The sequence below is a fragment of the Amblyraja radiata genome, chromosome 22, assembly GCF_010909765.2.
Source record: "Amblyraja radiata isolate CabotCenter1 chromosome 22, sAmbRad1.1.pri, whole genome shotgun sequence".
Lineage (NCBI taxonomy): Eukaryota > Metazoa > Chordata > Chondrichthyes > Rajiformes > Rajidae > Amblyraja > Amblyraja radiata.
Window position 1 is genome coordinate 38,955,480 of NC_045977.1, and position 17,845 is coordinate 38,973,324.

General features: G+C 43.2%; 1 protein-coding gene across 1 annotated transcript; it reads right to left on the reverse strand.

Annotated features, from left to right (window-relative positions):
- Positions 1-234: 234 nt before the first annotated feature.
- msln (mesothelin) lies at positions 235-16,433 on the reverse strand. The gene is made up of 11 exons (XM_033041111.1): positions 16,380-16,433; positions 13,188-13,286; positions 12,283-12,314; positions 11,129-11,198; positions 9,324-9,511; positions 7,162-7,308; positions 5,602-5,735; positions 4,245-4,378; positions 4,039-4,133; positions 1,501-1,687; positions 235-541 (listed from the first exon to the last, which is right to left on the reverse strand). Exons 2-11 carry the CDS (start codon positions 13,234-13,236, stop codon positions 453-455), a joined length of 1,125 nt encoding a protein of 374 aa, XP_032897002.1. The 5' UTR covers positions 13,237-13,286; positions 16,380-16,433; the 3' UTR covers positions 235-452.
- Between the last annotated feature and the right edge of the window lie 1,412 nt (positions 16,434-17,845).

Consider the following 17,845-nt stretch of genomic DNA (forward strand, 5'->3'; position numbering starts at 1 on the left):
GGAAGGCAGCAACTCTACTGCGACACCACTGTGCCGCCTCTAAACCCCCTTCCTATTAAAGAATGGTGGAATTTTACAGAATGCACACCAGAAGCCATTCGGCCCATTTAGTACGAGATAGTTCGTTGAGAAAGATCCACTCCGTTCACTCTCAGTTCTTGCTTGTACATACCTATCCCATACCTTACTCAACCTGCTTTCATGGTGCTGAAATCCATGAATTCCACATTATTATTATTATTTACCTCATGAAAAAATTGTGTTTAATGTCAATCCTGATTCGTTATCATCTGCTTCACATGCAAAGCTTTGTCTCAAAAGTTGGAGTCGGGCTGGTCCGCAATGGATTGCTATAGGTATAAAACTCACTGTACATTTTGCAATTGTTAAACCTTCATTAAAATCTGGGAGGGAGCCTGGATTCTTTCCAGTTTTCAGCACTGAATGCCAGTTTATAAAATGGACGGCAACGTGACGCCCATCGCGGTTATTATTGCGGAGAGTAGGATGCTATAACAGTTCATTGAAGCAGATGAAGGCGCTGGAGAATGAAAAACATTTGTTAGTAATTATTTGCCACTGTTTTCTTCAAATTTCATTGACGGTTTTTTTAATAAATTATATCTTTCGCAATATCACGTCACACCCAAGATGTTAAATCATCATTTTGTTTCACGGTTTGTTTGTTCAAATCTTTCAACATCAAACTTTGTCAGCTGGTCTAGTTTGGTTTAGGGACACAGCATGGAAATAGGCCCTTCGCCCCACCTGGAGTCCACTCTGACCAATGATCAGCCGTGCACACTAGGTCCATGTTATGCCCACTATAGCATGCTACACACTTGGGGCAATGTGCAGAAGCCAATTCATCTACAAAAGCGCACGTCTTTGGAATGTGGTATGAAACACACGCAATCACGGGGAGGACGTGAAAACTCCGCACAGACAGGACCCGTAGTCAGGATCAGACCCGGGTCTCTGGAGCTGTTTACTGCACCACTGTGCCCCTCACAGTTGTCTGTGTATGTGTGAGTGTACATGATTGTGATTCTGCGAGGTTTCACCTCTGTATGTGTTCAAATCGTACCCAAATGATGACACTGTTTTTAAACATTAAACTGTTTTTTTCATTAACGTCCCATAAATGTGTAAGCCGCACTTAAGTTACATAGAAAAGCACAGCACTGGACCAGGTCTGAGTCTATGCCGAACATGATACCAAGGTAAACAATCACATCTGCCTGCACGTGATCCGTGTCCCTGCATTCCCTGTATATCCATGTACCTGCCTAAATGCATCTGAAACGCCACCATCCTATCTGCGTCCACCACGGCCGCTGGCAGCACGTTGTAGGCACCCGTCACTCTCTGTTTAAAGATAAACTGGCCCCGCACATCTCCGTTAAACTTTGGCCCTCTCACTTTAAAGCTCGGCCCTCTGATCTAGATTCTACCCCCTTTTGTGAGCATGCTGCAGGGAAATTGCAAAAGGAGACTTACGCATGTCGATGTTAATGTTTCCAAGTCCAAAAGGCTTCAGTCCTCCCACCAGATTAACCCCCAGACTGTTCACTTCAAACGGGCTATGTGTCCTAACCCAGCGCTGCACGATTAAGTCATTTTCATTGTTCTTAAGAGCCATTAGATTTATTCCAAGTAGACCACGAAGCTCCGCAGCAGTCAGTTTCTGATAAAGATAAGTAAATGACATCAATATCATGGCTTCACTTTGTTCTACAATCATAGGTCATTAGATTTAGGGTGATTATTGTCACATGTTCTGAGGTACAGTGAAAAGCTTTGTTTTGCATGCTATCCAATCAGATCAGATAATTAATGAATGAATAAGTTTATTGGCCAAGTGTTCACATACAAGGAATTTGCCTTGGTGCTCCGCCCGCAAGTGACAACATGACATACAGTGGCAGTTAGGAATGACACATAAAACATTAAATATTAATAATAAAACATTATCGATTAAACATGTAAATTAAATTAAATAATACTATACATAAATACAATCAATTTACACTCAAGGACAATAGATAGAGTAAAGGAGAAGATACAGAGTGCAGAATGAAGTTCTCAGTATTGTAGAGCATCAGTTGAATGGACAAAGTCTAATGTCCGCAATGGGATAGAGGTGAATCGGGCAGTATCCTAGCTTAAGGAAGGACTGTTCTGAAGCCTATAGAGGGGAAGAAACTGTTCCTGATAATGAAAGAATCACCAAGCTAGTAACAAGCACAAAAAATATACAAACAAGCTAAGGAAATATGCTAGGTACACAGAATTGCTGGGGAAACTCAGCGGGTGCAGCAGCATCTATGGAGCGAAGGAACTATGCTATTCACTCCAAATTGATGACTTGACAGTTACTAGTTTTAAAACAAATTGTGTGACCAATTCCCTGTAGCTCCATTTCCTGAATTCACCTAACTAATCTCACACTGCTCACTCTTTCTAAGCCATTTTAATTAAATGTATTAATTTGGTGGATACTACTTTATTCATTGTGCAACTCTCCAAAATGGTAAGAGTGATGATGCACTGTGTCAATAGTTTTATGAAATATTTAAATTGGATGCAACAGAGAACCAAGGAATTGCAGGTGCTGGTTTATTTTCAAAAAAAGATACAAAGTGCTGGAGTAACTCAGCAGGTCGGGCAGCATCTTGGAGAACGTGGATAGGTGATGTTTCAGGTTGGGATCCTACTTCAGACGGATTGTGATGGTGGGGGTGAGAGCTGAAAGAGGGGAGGGGCAGGACAAAGCCTGGCAAGGGATCGGTGGAAGATGGACTCAAAACACTGGAGTAACTCAGCGGGCCAGGCAGCCTCTCTGGAGAGAAGGAATGGGTGACGTTTCAGGTTGAGACCCTTCTTCAGACCGATCAGTCCGAGTCCCACTGAGTTACTCCAGCATTTTGTGTCCTCTTTGGTTTAAACCAGCATCTGCAGTTCCTTCCTACACAAGGGATAGGTGGATACAGGTGAGGGGTTGCCTGGCAGACAGTTGGACAAAGTCCAGAGATGAAAAGACAAAAGGTGTGAGATTATAATAGAAGAGGTGAGAAGGTTAGAATGCAGGTAAGGCACAGGGAAGGAAGGGGGGGGCAAGAAGGAAGGTTGTTTGTAGGTAAAATTGGAGAATTCAAAGCTAATAACGTTGGGTTTTAAGATACCCAAGTGGAATAAGAGGTGCTGTTCCTCCAGTTTGTGCAAGGCTCACAGAGGCCCAGGAAAGAATGGTCAGTCTGGCAATGGGAAGGAGAGTCTCTGCCTAGTCCATGCTTGGTCTCGCCAGTGGAAAGGAATGTTAAAAACAGTGATGTAAGGCGTAGTGGAGAGTTAAAATGGTTAGCAACTGGGACAATACATAAATGTTCGACAAAGGTAAATAACAGTGAGTTGGCTGCTCATTTGGCACACTTCCCATCTTTATAATTGAGCAGGAAATGACCGAAAACTCAATTTCCCTTCTGACATCCTTCAGTTATTTTCTGGATAGCAGTTTTTTTGCTTACCTAGTCCCATTTTTAATTTATTTCAAATATCATTAACTCCTCCCGTAGGTCTTTTTTTGCAGCTTAAGAACTACATTTTCTACAGCATTTCCAAATCTTGGGCAGAATGCCTTGCCTTGGGTGTCAGGGGAAGAAGGCCGCAGAATGGGGTTAGGAGGGAGTGATAGATCAGCCATTTTCTTCTTCTTGCGTGGCGTACACAGCTTAAAGTTGTAGGACAACTTGTTCTATTTTATCTTACTTGATTGTGCACGCCAGGTTGATTGCATTCGTCGAAACAGGGCGGACCACGTGAAGGTTGCAATCTCCCACCCCAGATCAGCCATGATTGAATGGCGGAATAGACTTGATGGGCCGAACGGCCTAATTTGGCTCCTATCACATGACCTTATGACCTAATCCCAACCAAAAACAGGTGGTTTGGAGATATGGAGTACTATTTTCCGAGGCCGGGTTTGTAGAGAATGCAATAAGACATGAGCTAATGCTGCAGATTTCCTCTGATACCTACTTCCACAACATCTGGATTGAGATTCCTAAAGGTTGTATAATTCATGTTGATATTTTGAGTGGATAAACTCTGTAAAGCGGATAGCGGTGCACCGGCTTTAAGAGAACAGAAAGAACAGTCAATTAGTTATTTGCAATTTTCAGAAAAATAAGCTTTTATGAATAGTTCATCAAATAATCCTCGCACCATATTACAGTGTTACCTACGTAGATAAGGCTCGATGAGGGGAAAGTAGACACTGGGAACAGCAGTTTCATTTTGGAATGCAGTTGCTGCAATACCATAGATGATGTTCTTCTTGGGCTGAGTGCATGTGGAGATGTTTAATGGGCTGGCTTTCCTGAAAAAGAATGATGCTGATGAGTATTGTGATTCACACAGACTGTTCCACATCTACAGTGCCCAGAATTCAACGACTAATTCAATTCGCCTGCTGCTGAATTTATACACCCTAGAACATGGAATAGTAGAGCACGGGGAACAGGCCCTTCGGCCCACATTGTCTGTGCCAGACATCATGCTAAGACCAACCCTTTTCTGCCTTCATATTATCCATCTCTCTCCATTCCCGACAAATCCATGTGCCTTTCCAAAAATTTGCTGAAATGCCACAATCGTATCTGCCGCAGGCATCTCCCCGGAAGTGTATTCCAGGCACCCACTCGATGCAAAAAAAATTCACCCCGCACATCTCCTTTAAACTTTCCCCGTCTCACCTCAAAGCTATGTCCTATAGTATTTGATATTTCCATCGTGGGGAAAAAGGTTTCCAAGTGTCTCCCCTATTTGTGCCTCTCATAGTTTTATAAACTAATATCAGGTCTCCCTGCAACCTCTGGTATTCCAGAGGAATTTGAACAGGAAATTCTTATTCTGACTTTCATGGGTTTGCAAGATCACTTTTTTGGAAATTCAACCAGGAGATTGAATGCTCTTCAGATTCAGATTCAGATTCAATCTTTATTGTCATTGTGCAGTGTACAGAGACAACGAAATGCAGTTAGCATCTCACCCATACATTAGCAATGGTGCAATTTTTCTAGGGGAAGGAGTGTTCGGGGGGGGGGGGGGGGGGTGAGGGGGGATGAGGGGGGTGACCTTCCAAATATGCCCATGGCTGCAGGTTGTGGCCTTTTACCACACATCCAATGTGACACCTCTGATCATTCAGCTCAGCTGATTATTGGCCCTATCAGTTAGACCCAGGTGGTATTCTCCCATTTATTGCACTGCCTTCAATTGATGGCCATAAATTGATGGCCACTGATGGTGCTCTGGTTTCCTCCCACATTCCAAAGACGTACAGATTTGCAGGTAAATTGGGCTTCGGAAACATTGTAAATTGGTGTGTAGGATAGTTCATAAGCTGTAGGAGCAGAATTAGGCCATTCGGCCCATCAAGTCTACTCCATCATTCAATCACAGCTGATCTATCTTCCCTTCTCAACCCCATTCACTAACCCCATAGTATTAGCGTACAGGGTAATCATTGGTCAGCATGGACTCGCTGGGCCGAAGGGCCTGTTTCTGCACTAAAGCCTACAGTCTAAATTCAACACTCACCTCAGTTCCTCAGGAACAATGGTTCGCAGATTCGCTTCACTCAGACTACACAAAACTGGACCATTAATCTCAGACAACACAGCTGCAGTCAGAGGTCCAGATCGCCCCAGGTAATTCTGAAGAACTGTTCCTGTCTGAAAGGAAAAAAAATTGTAACTTCAGATTATTAATTGTAGTGATTATACATAGTGAAGACTTAGTTTTAGTTATGGAGATACAGCATAGATACAGGCCCTTCGGCCCACCCTCTGGTAACAACATTTATCTGGAATGCTGGAGGTTGCGGGGAGACCAGATAGAAGTATATAAAATACAAGAGACAATCAGAACCCATTTCCCAAGAGGAAAATGTCAAATGCTAGAGGGCATAGCTTTAAGGTGAGAGGGGCGAAGTTTAAAGGAGATGTGCGGGGCAGGTTTTTTTAGCGCAGAGTTCCGTTCTCCCACTTTCTCATCCGCTTCCTACACACTAAGGGTGATTTACAGAGGGCCAATTAGCTTCCAAACCCGCACGCCTTTGGGAAGTGGGACGTAGCTGGAGGAAAAAAATGCGGTCACAGTGGGAGCTTGCAAACACCACACGGAGAGCACCCGAGGTGGGGATAGAACCTGGTACTCTGGTGCCGTAAGGCAGCTGTGCCACTGTTCTAATGTTCTACTTACTTTGTTTTCTAAGTTCTCTCACACTTTTCACATTTTTTTAATTGCATTACAAAATATGTCAGGGTGTCACAGCTGCACTGGGAGATACTACAACTGTAAATCTGTGGCTGAATCTGAAAGTGAGCTTCATAATCTGCACGTTTACTTCTTCAGAAATAAAGTGCCTCCTTCAGAAAATCTAGTAACTCTGTGGCTGAAACTATCAGTGTGAATTGATGTTGGGCCTGTACCAGTCACGCGATTTCTTCGGCGGCTTGCCGGCACCCGTCATAGTCGCGGCAGGTCGCCGAAAATGTTCAACGCGTTGAAAATCCAGCGGCAACCAGAAAAAGGTACAGCTCTTTGGGTGACTACTCACAACCGTACAGGCGTCACGTCGACATAATAATATAGGGAACGAGAATCGATCCCTCTTCCGTCAGAGGAGATGATTTAATGCACCTGAAGAAGACGAGTGCAGCACAGTGGTGCAGCGGTAGAGTTGCTGCCTTACAGCGCCAGTGAGCCGGGTTCTATCCTGCCCACGCGTGCTGCCTGTACAGAGTTTGTACGTTCGACCTGTGACCTGTGGTTTGAGTTGTCTCCAGGTGCTCCCCGTTTTCTCCCATATTCCAAAGACGTACAGGTTTGTAGGATAATTGGCTTAGGTAAAAAAAAACTTGTAAGTCGTTCCTAGTGTGTGGGATCGTGCGTGTTTACGGGGATCGCTGCTCGACACAGACTCGCTGGGCCGAACATTTCCTTGCTGTATCTCCAAATCTAAAATCTAAGAAGGTTTAACCAAGAATTGTACCCGATAATAAATTCAATTCTAATGCTAGATTTACAGCCCCTCACCCGGTATTTAAAGAGACTGATTACTTGGAAAGCCGGAGTAAAGATTATTATCAACCGTACCGTGTTCATATTTGGGCTGTTTCTCAGCACAAGTATAAGGGTAGTTGGCATAGTTATGTTCCAGGTGGTAATTTCCTCAGGTCCATATACAGTGATAATGAATCCCAGTTTACGTATCACCTCCTCCGGTACTCCATTGGGGTAAATCTGTTTCAAAAATTCAAATTGTAGTCAGTTTAAAGGTTCAAAGGTCTGTTTATTGTCACATCTACCAATAAAGGTAAGTATGGACATAGAAACATAGAAAATAGGTGCAGGAGTAGGCCATTCGGCACTTCGAGCCTGCACCGCCATTCAATATGATCATGGCTGATCATCTAACTCAGTATCCCGTACCTGCCTTCTCTCCATACCCCCTGATCCCTTTAGCCACAAGGGCCACATCTAACTCCATCTTAAATATAGCCAATGAACTGGCCTCAACTACATTCTGTGGCAGAGAATTCCAGAGATTCACCACTCTGTGTAAAAAATGTGTTTCTCATATCAGTCCTAAAAGATTTCCCCTTTATCCTTAAACTGTGACCCTTTGTTCTGGACTTCCCCAACATCAGGAACAATCTTCCTGCATCTAGCCTGTCCAACCCCTTAAGAATTTTGTAAGTTTCTACAAGATCCCCCCTCAATCTTCTAAATTCTAGCGAGTACAAGCCGAGTCTATCCAGTCTTTCTTCATATGAAAGTCCTGACATCCCAGGAATCCCAAAATAGTTTACGGTTAGTAAATTCCAATATATATATATATTTCCAGTTTTCTGCAATTCCTTTGCTGCTAAATATGTGACAGGGCTGTGCTTTCTTTATCAAAGCGACTGGTGGTGGGATTACGCTGAAAGTGGCAAAAATGTTGGAAAATGATATGTTGGATGTGAAGACTGGTGAGGACCGGGGCAACTCTGGGTTGGAGCAGAATTCCAGGATACAGAGGAGATGCAGGTTCATAAGCTACAGGAGCAGAATTAGGCCATTCGGCCCATCATGCCTACGTCTGTCTTTCCCTCTTAACCCCATTCTCCTGCCTTCTCCTCATTACCCCTGACACGATGGTCACTAAAAACCTCATATTGGGAGCAGAGACAGAAATAGAGAATTGGGGCTGGCATCCTTGCAAGAGGAGGTGCACTCGAGGTAACGGCGGGGGGTCGGTGGGTTTGTCATAGCTGTCAGTCGATAGTTTGTCCCCTGTGACGGGGACAGAGAGCTCAAAAATGGGGAAAGAGATGCGAGAGATAGTTCAAGTGAATTTGAGTCCTGGGCGGAAGTTAGTGGCAAAGTTGATGAAATCAATGAGCTGTGCACGGGTGCTGGAGAGTGCACCAATGCAGTTGTTGAGGTAGCACAGAAGGAGCCGGGGAATGGTCCCTGTGCACATTTGAAACAACTTCCGTTTGACGTAACCAACAAAATAAATCAAGCATAGGTGGGGAGCATGCGAGTACCCAAGGCGACATCTTTAACTTGTATCGAGTATAATAATGCAACTTTCCACGACAACAAATGACATTTGAGGCATTTAGTGACCATTTCTTTGCATTCTATGCCCCATCTTTGGATATTTTATGGAATCTCAAGTTAAAACGCTCAATCCAACAACTACTTACCTAAAGATCCAGGCAAGCCAAAAGAGCAATTGAGCTGACAAACTGAATGGAACGTACTCAAAAATGCTGGAGAAACTCAGCGGGTGCAGCAGCATCTATGGAGCGAAGGAAATAGGCAACGTTTCGGGACGAAACGTTGCCTATTTCCTTCGCTCCATAGATGCTGCTGCACCCGCTGAGTTTCTCCAGCATTTTTGCGTACCTTCGATTTTCCAGCATCTGCAGTTCCTTCTTAAACTGAATGGAACTACTCTTTAAGGTGTACTTTGATGGTGCATTGCGATTTGATTTGATTTCCAACCCATTGATTATTAATTTTAAGAAATTAGTTGTCTATGATGCATCAGACGTTGCCGGCGTTACCTTGCACTAAACGTTATCCCCTCACCATGTATCAATACACTGTGATTGGCTCGATTGTAATCATGTATTGTCTTTCCACTGACTGGATAGCAGGCAACAAAAGCTTTTCACTGCACCTCGGCACACGTGACAATAAACTGAGACTGGTACTGAGTATATTCAACAGGACGTGCTAATTTTTATATCAAGCAGACCTACCTGGCTGAGTTTCATCATTAAAACTAGCAGTTGATCTTGGCCAAAAGCTATAAGTCCCAGTTGAGTAAGGTTTCTTTCCAGCAGCGAGTTGCTCAAGCAGGCATCAAGTTCTATAGCTGTATATAGCGCCGGCAGGGTCAACTCAATGGTCAAAGCTTCTGTTACGGTGGTTTTGTTGTTAATGCAAGCTGTGGAAGTAAACACATTCCTTGTGTGAAATAAGTGCCAAAGCGGAAAGTGATAGATAAAACCTGTACGAAAACCAGACTATCTTGATTAATTTTAATATTTCACTGAAAGTGCACACAGTAATGCAAAGATTCATTGTAACAAATGTTGGAAAGAACTGCAGACCAAGTTCAAGTTCAAGAGAGTTTATTGTCATGTGTCCCTGATAGGACAATGAAATTCTTGCTTTGCTTCAGCACAACAGAACATAGTAGGCATTGACTACAAAAACAGATCAGTGTGTCCATATACCATTATGGTGGTTTACACCGAAGGTAGACACAAAATGCTGGAGTAACTCAGCGGGACAGGCAGCATCTCTGTGGAGAAGGAATGGGTGAGAAAGAAGATGTCTCGACCCAAAACGTCGCCCATTCCTTCTCTCCAGAGATGCTGCTGCCTGTCCCGCTGAGTTACTCCAGCATTTTGTCTCTATCTTTAAGAATGGGTATGAATGAGATTGGATAGTTCCAAACATCAAAAAGTAATTTCATGTAGTCAGGTGCTATTATTCTGTTTTGCTTGTGATTTGATTTAAATGAACATAAACAGAGGAAGCACAAGAGCTGCTGGTTTGTTCAGCAACAAACAGAGTGCTGGAGAAACTCAGCGAGTCACGCAGGCAGCATCTGTGGTGGGAAATGGGCGGACAACATTTTGGGTAAGGACCCTTCCTCAGACTGATTGGAGTAGGGGGGAGGGAAGAAAGCTGGAAAAGAGAGGTTTGGTGTTGGGACAAACCTTGGCAGGTAGGTACAGGTGAGGGGGCTTGGACTGGCACACGGGTGGACAAAGGCTAGAGATGAGATGAAGGCCAAAGGGCATCAGGAAAGGAGAGGAATGAAATATAAAGCCAGGGGTAGAGATGTGGATAAAAGGAGGAGGGGGATAAAAGGGAAATGGGGGGGGGGGGGGGGGCGCAGGAATGGAAGATGAGTGTATGAAAGAAGGGAAAGAGTGCTTGGTCTCGCCGATATAAAGGAATTATAGAAATAGTGATTGTAATAGTTCTACCTTCAAAAGTCATAGGGCCCATTGTAAATATGTGAATTGTTTTAGGAATCACCAAGATAAGAAGGAAAGGTTTACAGGGATATGGGCCAAACGCAGGTAAATGAGACTAGCTTTGATGGGGCATCATGGACAACTTGGGCTTATTTCCGTGCTGTGTGACTCGATGATTGGGAAAATACTTCTTAGGTGAGGTAATGTATGGGTGGTGGGTTAAGGACTACTTCATCAACATTAGTGAAAAGCCATTGCCCCTCAACAGAGAACAACCTACTTGGTTATGGGAGACCCCAGTTCCTACAAGACACTTCCACATGGGAGAGAGGGCTCTGGAACAGCAATCCACCAATGAAGAACTGAAGGCGGAGAGAAAACATAGAAAATAGGTGCAGGAGTAGGCCATTCGGCCCTTCGAGCCTGCACCGCCATTCAATATGATCATGGCTGATCATTAACAGGTCATGAGATTATTGTTTTTGATGACATTCCTTCAATTGAGTAACTGAACTTGTACATCCTCCCAAGTCCAGATCAGTAAATATTTTACCATGGCGCTGTGCACTTACCAATTTCGCGTTTGTGTCTTCTATGTATTTCAATCAGATCACGACCCTGTGAATGGTGCTGACTGAAGCTCTGCAAAGGAAAATTATATTCCTTTAATTTTCGTTATGTGTTACAGAAAACTCAATAGAGACAACACAAATCACAAATGCTTTTAGTTGAGCTTATAGGACTCGATATTACAATCCCTACTATAATTGGCACCTTCTTAATATCTTGAGTGGGGGTAGGGGTAAAGACTTCATTGGGGTCATCAGGTGGGCACCCTCCTCCCTTGGTGTTTTGTTGATAGGCCCACGACACCTCCAGAGGGCTCAACAGCATCACCTGGCATCTCAGGTGCGCTCCCCTCCGTGTTACCCCTCTTGCTGGTCATTTTGCAGCCCAGTTGGAGTCCTTCCTCTTCAGCCACAGCCAGTTGCTGCTTCGCTCGGCAGCCTCTGACAGCAGCCTGGCGGCTTGTCCTCGAATTCCCATTCCCTTCAGGAGCCTGGTTGTTGACATGGCTACAAACCCTCCACAACCAACCTCTACAGGGAGCACCAGGGTAGTTCTCCCTCGGCTGCTAAGTCTGAATACTTCAGACATTTGCGTTCACGCGCCTCGCCAACTGCAGCCTCCCAGGGCACAGTTAACTCCACGATGTCCAGGGACTTCTGTGAGGTTGACCACAAGATCGGGTCCGGCCTGAGATTAGTTGTGATGATCTCTGGTGGAAGACCAAGCCTTTCACAGCCAGGAGGTAATCCCACCGAAATCCTTTCATGAAGTTGATTGAGTTTCCAGACAGTGTCAGGGCATTAAACCTATGTTTCATGTATCCCCATTGCCTTTCACATCTCTCATTAGATGTTGTATGATCATTTCCATCAGACTGCTTCTGGTGGTGATGATATCCATCACCGATTTGTGGTTGCTTGCGATGAAGGTGCAAACGGCGATGTCAAGTTTTAGTGAGGGGTGACAAAATGGAGCACCTTGAGTCCGTGATGGCCTTCAACCGCCCATTCACACCAAGCCTACATTCATTCCAATGCTTATGGTCAACTCCCCTCAGTTTCCACCACTCAGCCACACCCTGTTTTTATTTCAGATTTCCAGCATCAACATTTAAAAAAATTTAAATATTTTTTGTTTATTGTGAAATGTCTCTTACCGGTTGGAGATTCGTTGCAATCAGAATAAAACCTGCAAAACAAATATCAGATGGGTAGATTAAAATCCCATTGATCGCCTGATCAACAAAGCAGACCCACCCCGTGTCTCAGTAATTAAGCATGCACACAGGAGCTATGAAGTTGAGATCGCATGGGGCGTTGGTCTATGAGGTGTGTCCACCCTGAGTTGTCAGCATTCCAACATTTCTCAGTGAGGAATATGCATTTGGGCAGGACTCTACTTCATTAGCATTTGAACATTGAGCAGCAGCATTGGATCTGGGGATTCACTGCATGGAACCAGTTTTCCTGCACCTCCCACCTATCTCTCACCCTTTGGCTTTACACTTCACTCCTCTACTCTCATTATCTGACACCTGTTTGTATCCTTTTCACCTCCAGCCTTAATCCGCACCACTGCCATTAATAACTCACCTATGACCACCTGTCACTTGCCAGTCTTTGTTCTGCCCCCCCCCCCACTACCTCTTTTCCACCTTTCTCCTCCCTACTATAATCAGTCTGAAGAAAGGCCCCGACCAGAAACGTCACTGACTCGCTCCCCATCACAGGTGTTGCCTAACCCGCTGAGTTCCTCCAGCACTTTGTGTTTTACTCAAGGTTCCAGCATCTGCAGTTCCTTGGGTCTCCCTGCTGTGGGAGGTCAAGTGCGGTTGTTATGCTTCAGGGGCGAGGTGCACTGCTGCCCGCTGAAGCCCAGGCAGCGGATAACCTGGGAGTTGGATACTGTTGCTCAAGAACCCTGGCCTAAGGTACCTGGCAGACTCCACTACAGAAACGAGAATGCATTGTTTATATTTTAACATTCTTCACGGTTAGAATTCGCATTGGGCTGCTGATATCTTCTGAGATTGAACAAGAGGAACTGAAAGGTCTGGCGTACCGATGGCGATAGTTGACATTGCGTTCATTGCGTTGGAACTGGGCAACATTGTTTTCTTCGTTTTTGCTTGTTCAAGGCGATACAAACAGAAAACAAAATCCTGCAAGAAGACAAAAGAACTGTGATTATCAGATGGACGAGTGAAATGGAAATATCCTTAACAGATCAATAGAAAGCAGCCTGAGAAACTATTCATGTAAGCAAGGAACTGCACATGCAAGTTTGTACACAAAAGGAGACAAATTCCTCGTATGTTGCAAAACATACTTGGCTAATAAATTACTATTATGATTATGATTATGAAAGTGCAGGAGTAACTCAGTGGGTCAGGCAGCATCGCTGGCGAACATGGATGGGGTGATGTTTCGAGTCAACCCAAAACGTCAACTCCATGTTCTCCAGGGATGCTGCCTGACCCGTTGAGTTACTCCAGCACTCTGTGTCCTATTCAGAAACTCCAAGCTTCAGCTGAGTGTTGCCACGTTGCCAGCACCTTGCCTTTCTTTACCAGCACCTTTTCTCAGCTGAAAGAGACTGAAGGTAATGGCAAAGGGGGGTAAATAATTGATTCAATATATTGTAAATCTAAGGCAATATTTGTAGGCACATGTTCATAATGTAATCAGGTGTCTGAACTCTTTGGAGCCTTAACTGTGCATTTCAGTATTGCTGAGACAATATCAGAGGGAATCCCTGATGCAGAGGGTGTATCTAAACTGATATTCCTTCTGGTGATATTAATGTAGTTTAATAAAAAATTGACAAGGGTATCTGCTACATATTTCATGAATGTGATGCTTATTCATTTAGTTTAGTTCAGTTTAGTTTAGTTTTGTCATGTGTACCGAGGTACAATGAAAAGCTTTTATTTGGGTACTATCCAGTCAAAGAAAAGACTATTCATGATTACAATCAAGTCGTCCAAACTGCACAGATAAATGATAAAACAGTTAGTGCAAGATATAACATTGAAGTCCGATTAAGCTTATTCAGACCAGAAATACATATTAAATACAAATCAACAATTAGTGCATGCCTGTTCTCAGTAGTACAACTTCCCAATCTCTTTGACAAACTGACAAGGTCTATTTTTCATTAGTCCTGGTGAGCAAATTGCTGTGTTTGAATGAGCAAAATGAAAAAATATAATTGTACAATTCTGTAGCTCTCATCTGGCCCCTGCTCCGCCGTTCATAAAGATCATACCTGACTTTCCACTATATTTCCTGCAGTAACTCTTAATTTTCTTATTGTCTAGAAATATATCAATCTCTGATTTCAATAAACTCAAAATGACTAACACCTTCACAGCCCACAGATTTGGACAATACCAAAGTCACCGCCGCCTGAGAGAAGTTTATCGTCATCTCCGTTCTCTTTTCTGAAAGCACGGTCTCTAATTCTAGATTTCAAACACTTGACCTTCCGCAAGCCTCGCCCAATAAGCCTTCTTAGAATTTTCTAAGATTTGACGAGATCTCTTCATTCTTTTCAACTCTACTCAATCATTCCTTATTCATTAAATTACAGTCTGGTGAACTCCCTCTGAAGCAATTATGTTCTTTTATTGGCAGGGATTCTAAAACAGCCCATTACACCGTGCAATCTCAGCAAAACCCATTATAATTGTTGGTACACAAAAATGCTGGAGAAACTCAGCGGGTGCAGCAGCATCTATGGAGCGAAGGAAATAGGCAACGTTTCGTCCCGAAACGTTGCCTATTTCCTTCGCTCCATAGATGTTGCTGCACCCGCTGAGTTTCTCCAGCATTTATGTGTACCTTCGATTTTCCAGCATCTGCAGTTCCTTCTTAAAAACATTATAATTGTTGTTAGACATACACATACCGGTACTTATTCAAGTACTCAAATTCTCTTGTTATAAAAGCCGGCAAATCATTCGCATTCCTGACTGCTGTACCTGCATGTCAACTTTAAAAGATTTTGCGGAAAAGGAAAAACAGGTCCCAGTAAATATCATTCCCTAATCTTGTCGGAAGGAACTGCAGATGCTGGTTTAAACCCAAGATAGACACAAAATGCTGGAGTAACTCAGCGGGACAGGCAGCATCTCTGGATAGAAGGAATGGGTGACGTTTCGAGTCGAGACCACTCTATCCAGAGATGCTGCCTGTCCCGCTGGGTTACTCCAGCATTTTGCGACTATCACCATTTCCTAATCTGTCAGTATTTTTATAAAAGTAAGTTGGTACATGAAGACCAATTTAGCCAATTGATCATAAGTTGCAACAGCAGAGAAAAGTCAATGTTGGCCACCCTTTATCCATGCTTGCCACCCATCTAGTTGCTTTTGCCAATGTCTTGCATCTACAAAACTTGCCTATACAGTGACCAATACCTCACCAAGAACCTCCACAAAAAGCCGGGAACCAACTTGATTGTTGATATTTGCTATCATCATGTCTACAGAGATACACTGTGAAGGCTTGGTTTGCATGCTACCTAATTAAATCAAATCATACCACACAGTCTATACAATCAAACCATACACAAGTACAACAGTTAATGCAAAGAGACAAATACTGTAGTGCAGTATAGTTTATAGGATTGTAGCATTGCAGTTCCAGAGAAAAAGACAAAGTCCACTATCAGGTAGGTTGGAAGATGGGATTTTGTGAAGCTCTGCACAGAATAGGACCTTCCAATTGTAAATCCCAAAGAAATTATTGAATATGGTTTTAAAAATGAAATTATTAAAAACACTAGAAAACGTTTAATACCTGTAAATTGACAATTAAAATTAAATGTAAATCACCCAAACCAATGCTTTTCATTGCATCTCGGTACAAATGACAAAAATAAATCAAACTAAACTAAACTAAACTAATAAAAACACATTCACAAAGTATGTAAAATATACTGCAACAAGACTGCAGATGTTGTAAATGTCAAGTGAAAACAAAATCCTCTAACTACTCAGCATTGTGGCAGGGCGAAACAAGAGCTTTTCAATAGACTGCTGAGGAAAAATATTGATTCTTTCTTTCTCCTTGACAGGGCTGAGTAATTCCAGCACTTTGCTTCATTTTGTATGAAATTCAATATGATGCTAGAATATAGCTGTGCATCTGGCATCAGTGAGAAACTTACAATGATATCTCAAAATCAATTCTGCCTTATTTTTGTTTATATTTTAAATCTGAGAGACCATTTCCAAATTATGAAAACTCACCTCAAGTCTTGTGTGAAAGCACCAGAGCACTGCAGAACTGATCAACAACAAGAACGCACTGACTATTTATATCAGGCCACCAGTGACAGCTCATTTTTATGCTGAAATCCAGGTGTGGCATTTGCGTGTGAGGTAACGTAATTCTAAAAAAGTGAAACCGTCAGTGCTCCTGACATCAACATCTGGTTGGGCAGTTCATGTATTCAGGTTAATGGTATTTTCAGCAACTGCTCAGACCTCAGTGCAAAGTGTGTAAGCAAACATTCTTCAGATTCCTTTCTAAAAGGTTATTCTTTTTTAATCACTATTTTCTTCGTTAGTCCCTGCAGCATCTCACATGTATTTTACGTAAGTCTCTTGTGCAGTGAGCCACCCTTTTACCAGATCAACAAAACTACTTCGTAAAGCATTGGTTTATTCAACCTGTGTCTATTGCATTACTCTCCCATTGATCATTGCAGAAATTGGGCTATAGTCTCTGGAACTCTTGTGCAGTTTTGCTGAGAATTGTATTCTGCACTTTTGCCCAGAGTAGGGAATCGAGGACCAGAACACATAGGTTTAAAGTGAAGGGGAAAAGACTTAATAAAAACCAGAGGGGTAACTTTATCACACAAAGGATGGTGGGTGTATGGAACGAGCTGCCGGAGGAGGTAGGTGAGCCAGGGACTACCGCAACATTTAAGAAACAATGAGACAGGTACATGGATAGGACGGGTTTTAGCCAAACGGCTAAACGCAGGCATGTGGGACTTGTGTAATTGAGACATGTTGGAGGAATGGGCAAGTTGGGCAGAAGGGCCCGTTTCCACACTGGAAATTGATATATATATAGAATTGGAATTGGAATTAATATATATATATCAACCTAAAATCAAGCACGATAAGCAGAGTGAAGAGCAAGATACAATGTCATAGAGTGATACAGTGTGGAAACAGGCCCTTCCTCCCAACTTGCCCACACCGCCAACATGTCCCATCTACACTTGTCCCACCTGCCTGTGTTTGGCTCATATCCTGCAAAAAAGCTGTTCGATCCATGCACCTGTCTAATTGTTTCTTAAATGTTGCGGTAGTTTAGGTTTGAGAAACAGCACGGAAACAGGCTCTTCGGCCCACCGGGTCCGCGCCGACCAACGATCCCCGCACATTAACACTACCCTACACCCACTAGGGACAATTTTTTAAACATTTACCAAGCCAATTAACCTACATACCTGCACGTCTTTGGAGTGTGGGAGGAAACCGGAGATCTCGGAGAAAACCCATGCAGGTTACGGGGAGAATGTACAAACACCGTACAAACAGCACCTGTAGTCGGGATCGAAACCGTGTCTCTGGAGCTGCATACAAATCAAAGCTTTTCACTATACCTTGGGAATTTTGATAATAATAAACCTAAACCATCATGTCTACAGTGCTGAAACAAAGAACTGTGGATGCTGGTTTACTAAAGAAAGACACA

Coding starts and splice junctions, on each gene's coding strand:
- msln (XM_033041111.1), bottom strand. CDS start 13,236: ATGTTGCCCAGTTCCAACGCAATGAACGCAATGTCAACTATCGCCATC. Junction 5,736..7,161: donor ACAGCCCAAATATGAACACG/GTACGGTTGATA, acceptor TTTTCCTTTCAG/ACAGGAACAGTTCTTCAGAA. Junction 4,379..5,601: donor ATTGTTCCTGAGGAACTGAG/GTGAGTGTTGAA, acceptor ATTCTTTTTCAG/GAAAGCCAGCCCATTAAACA.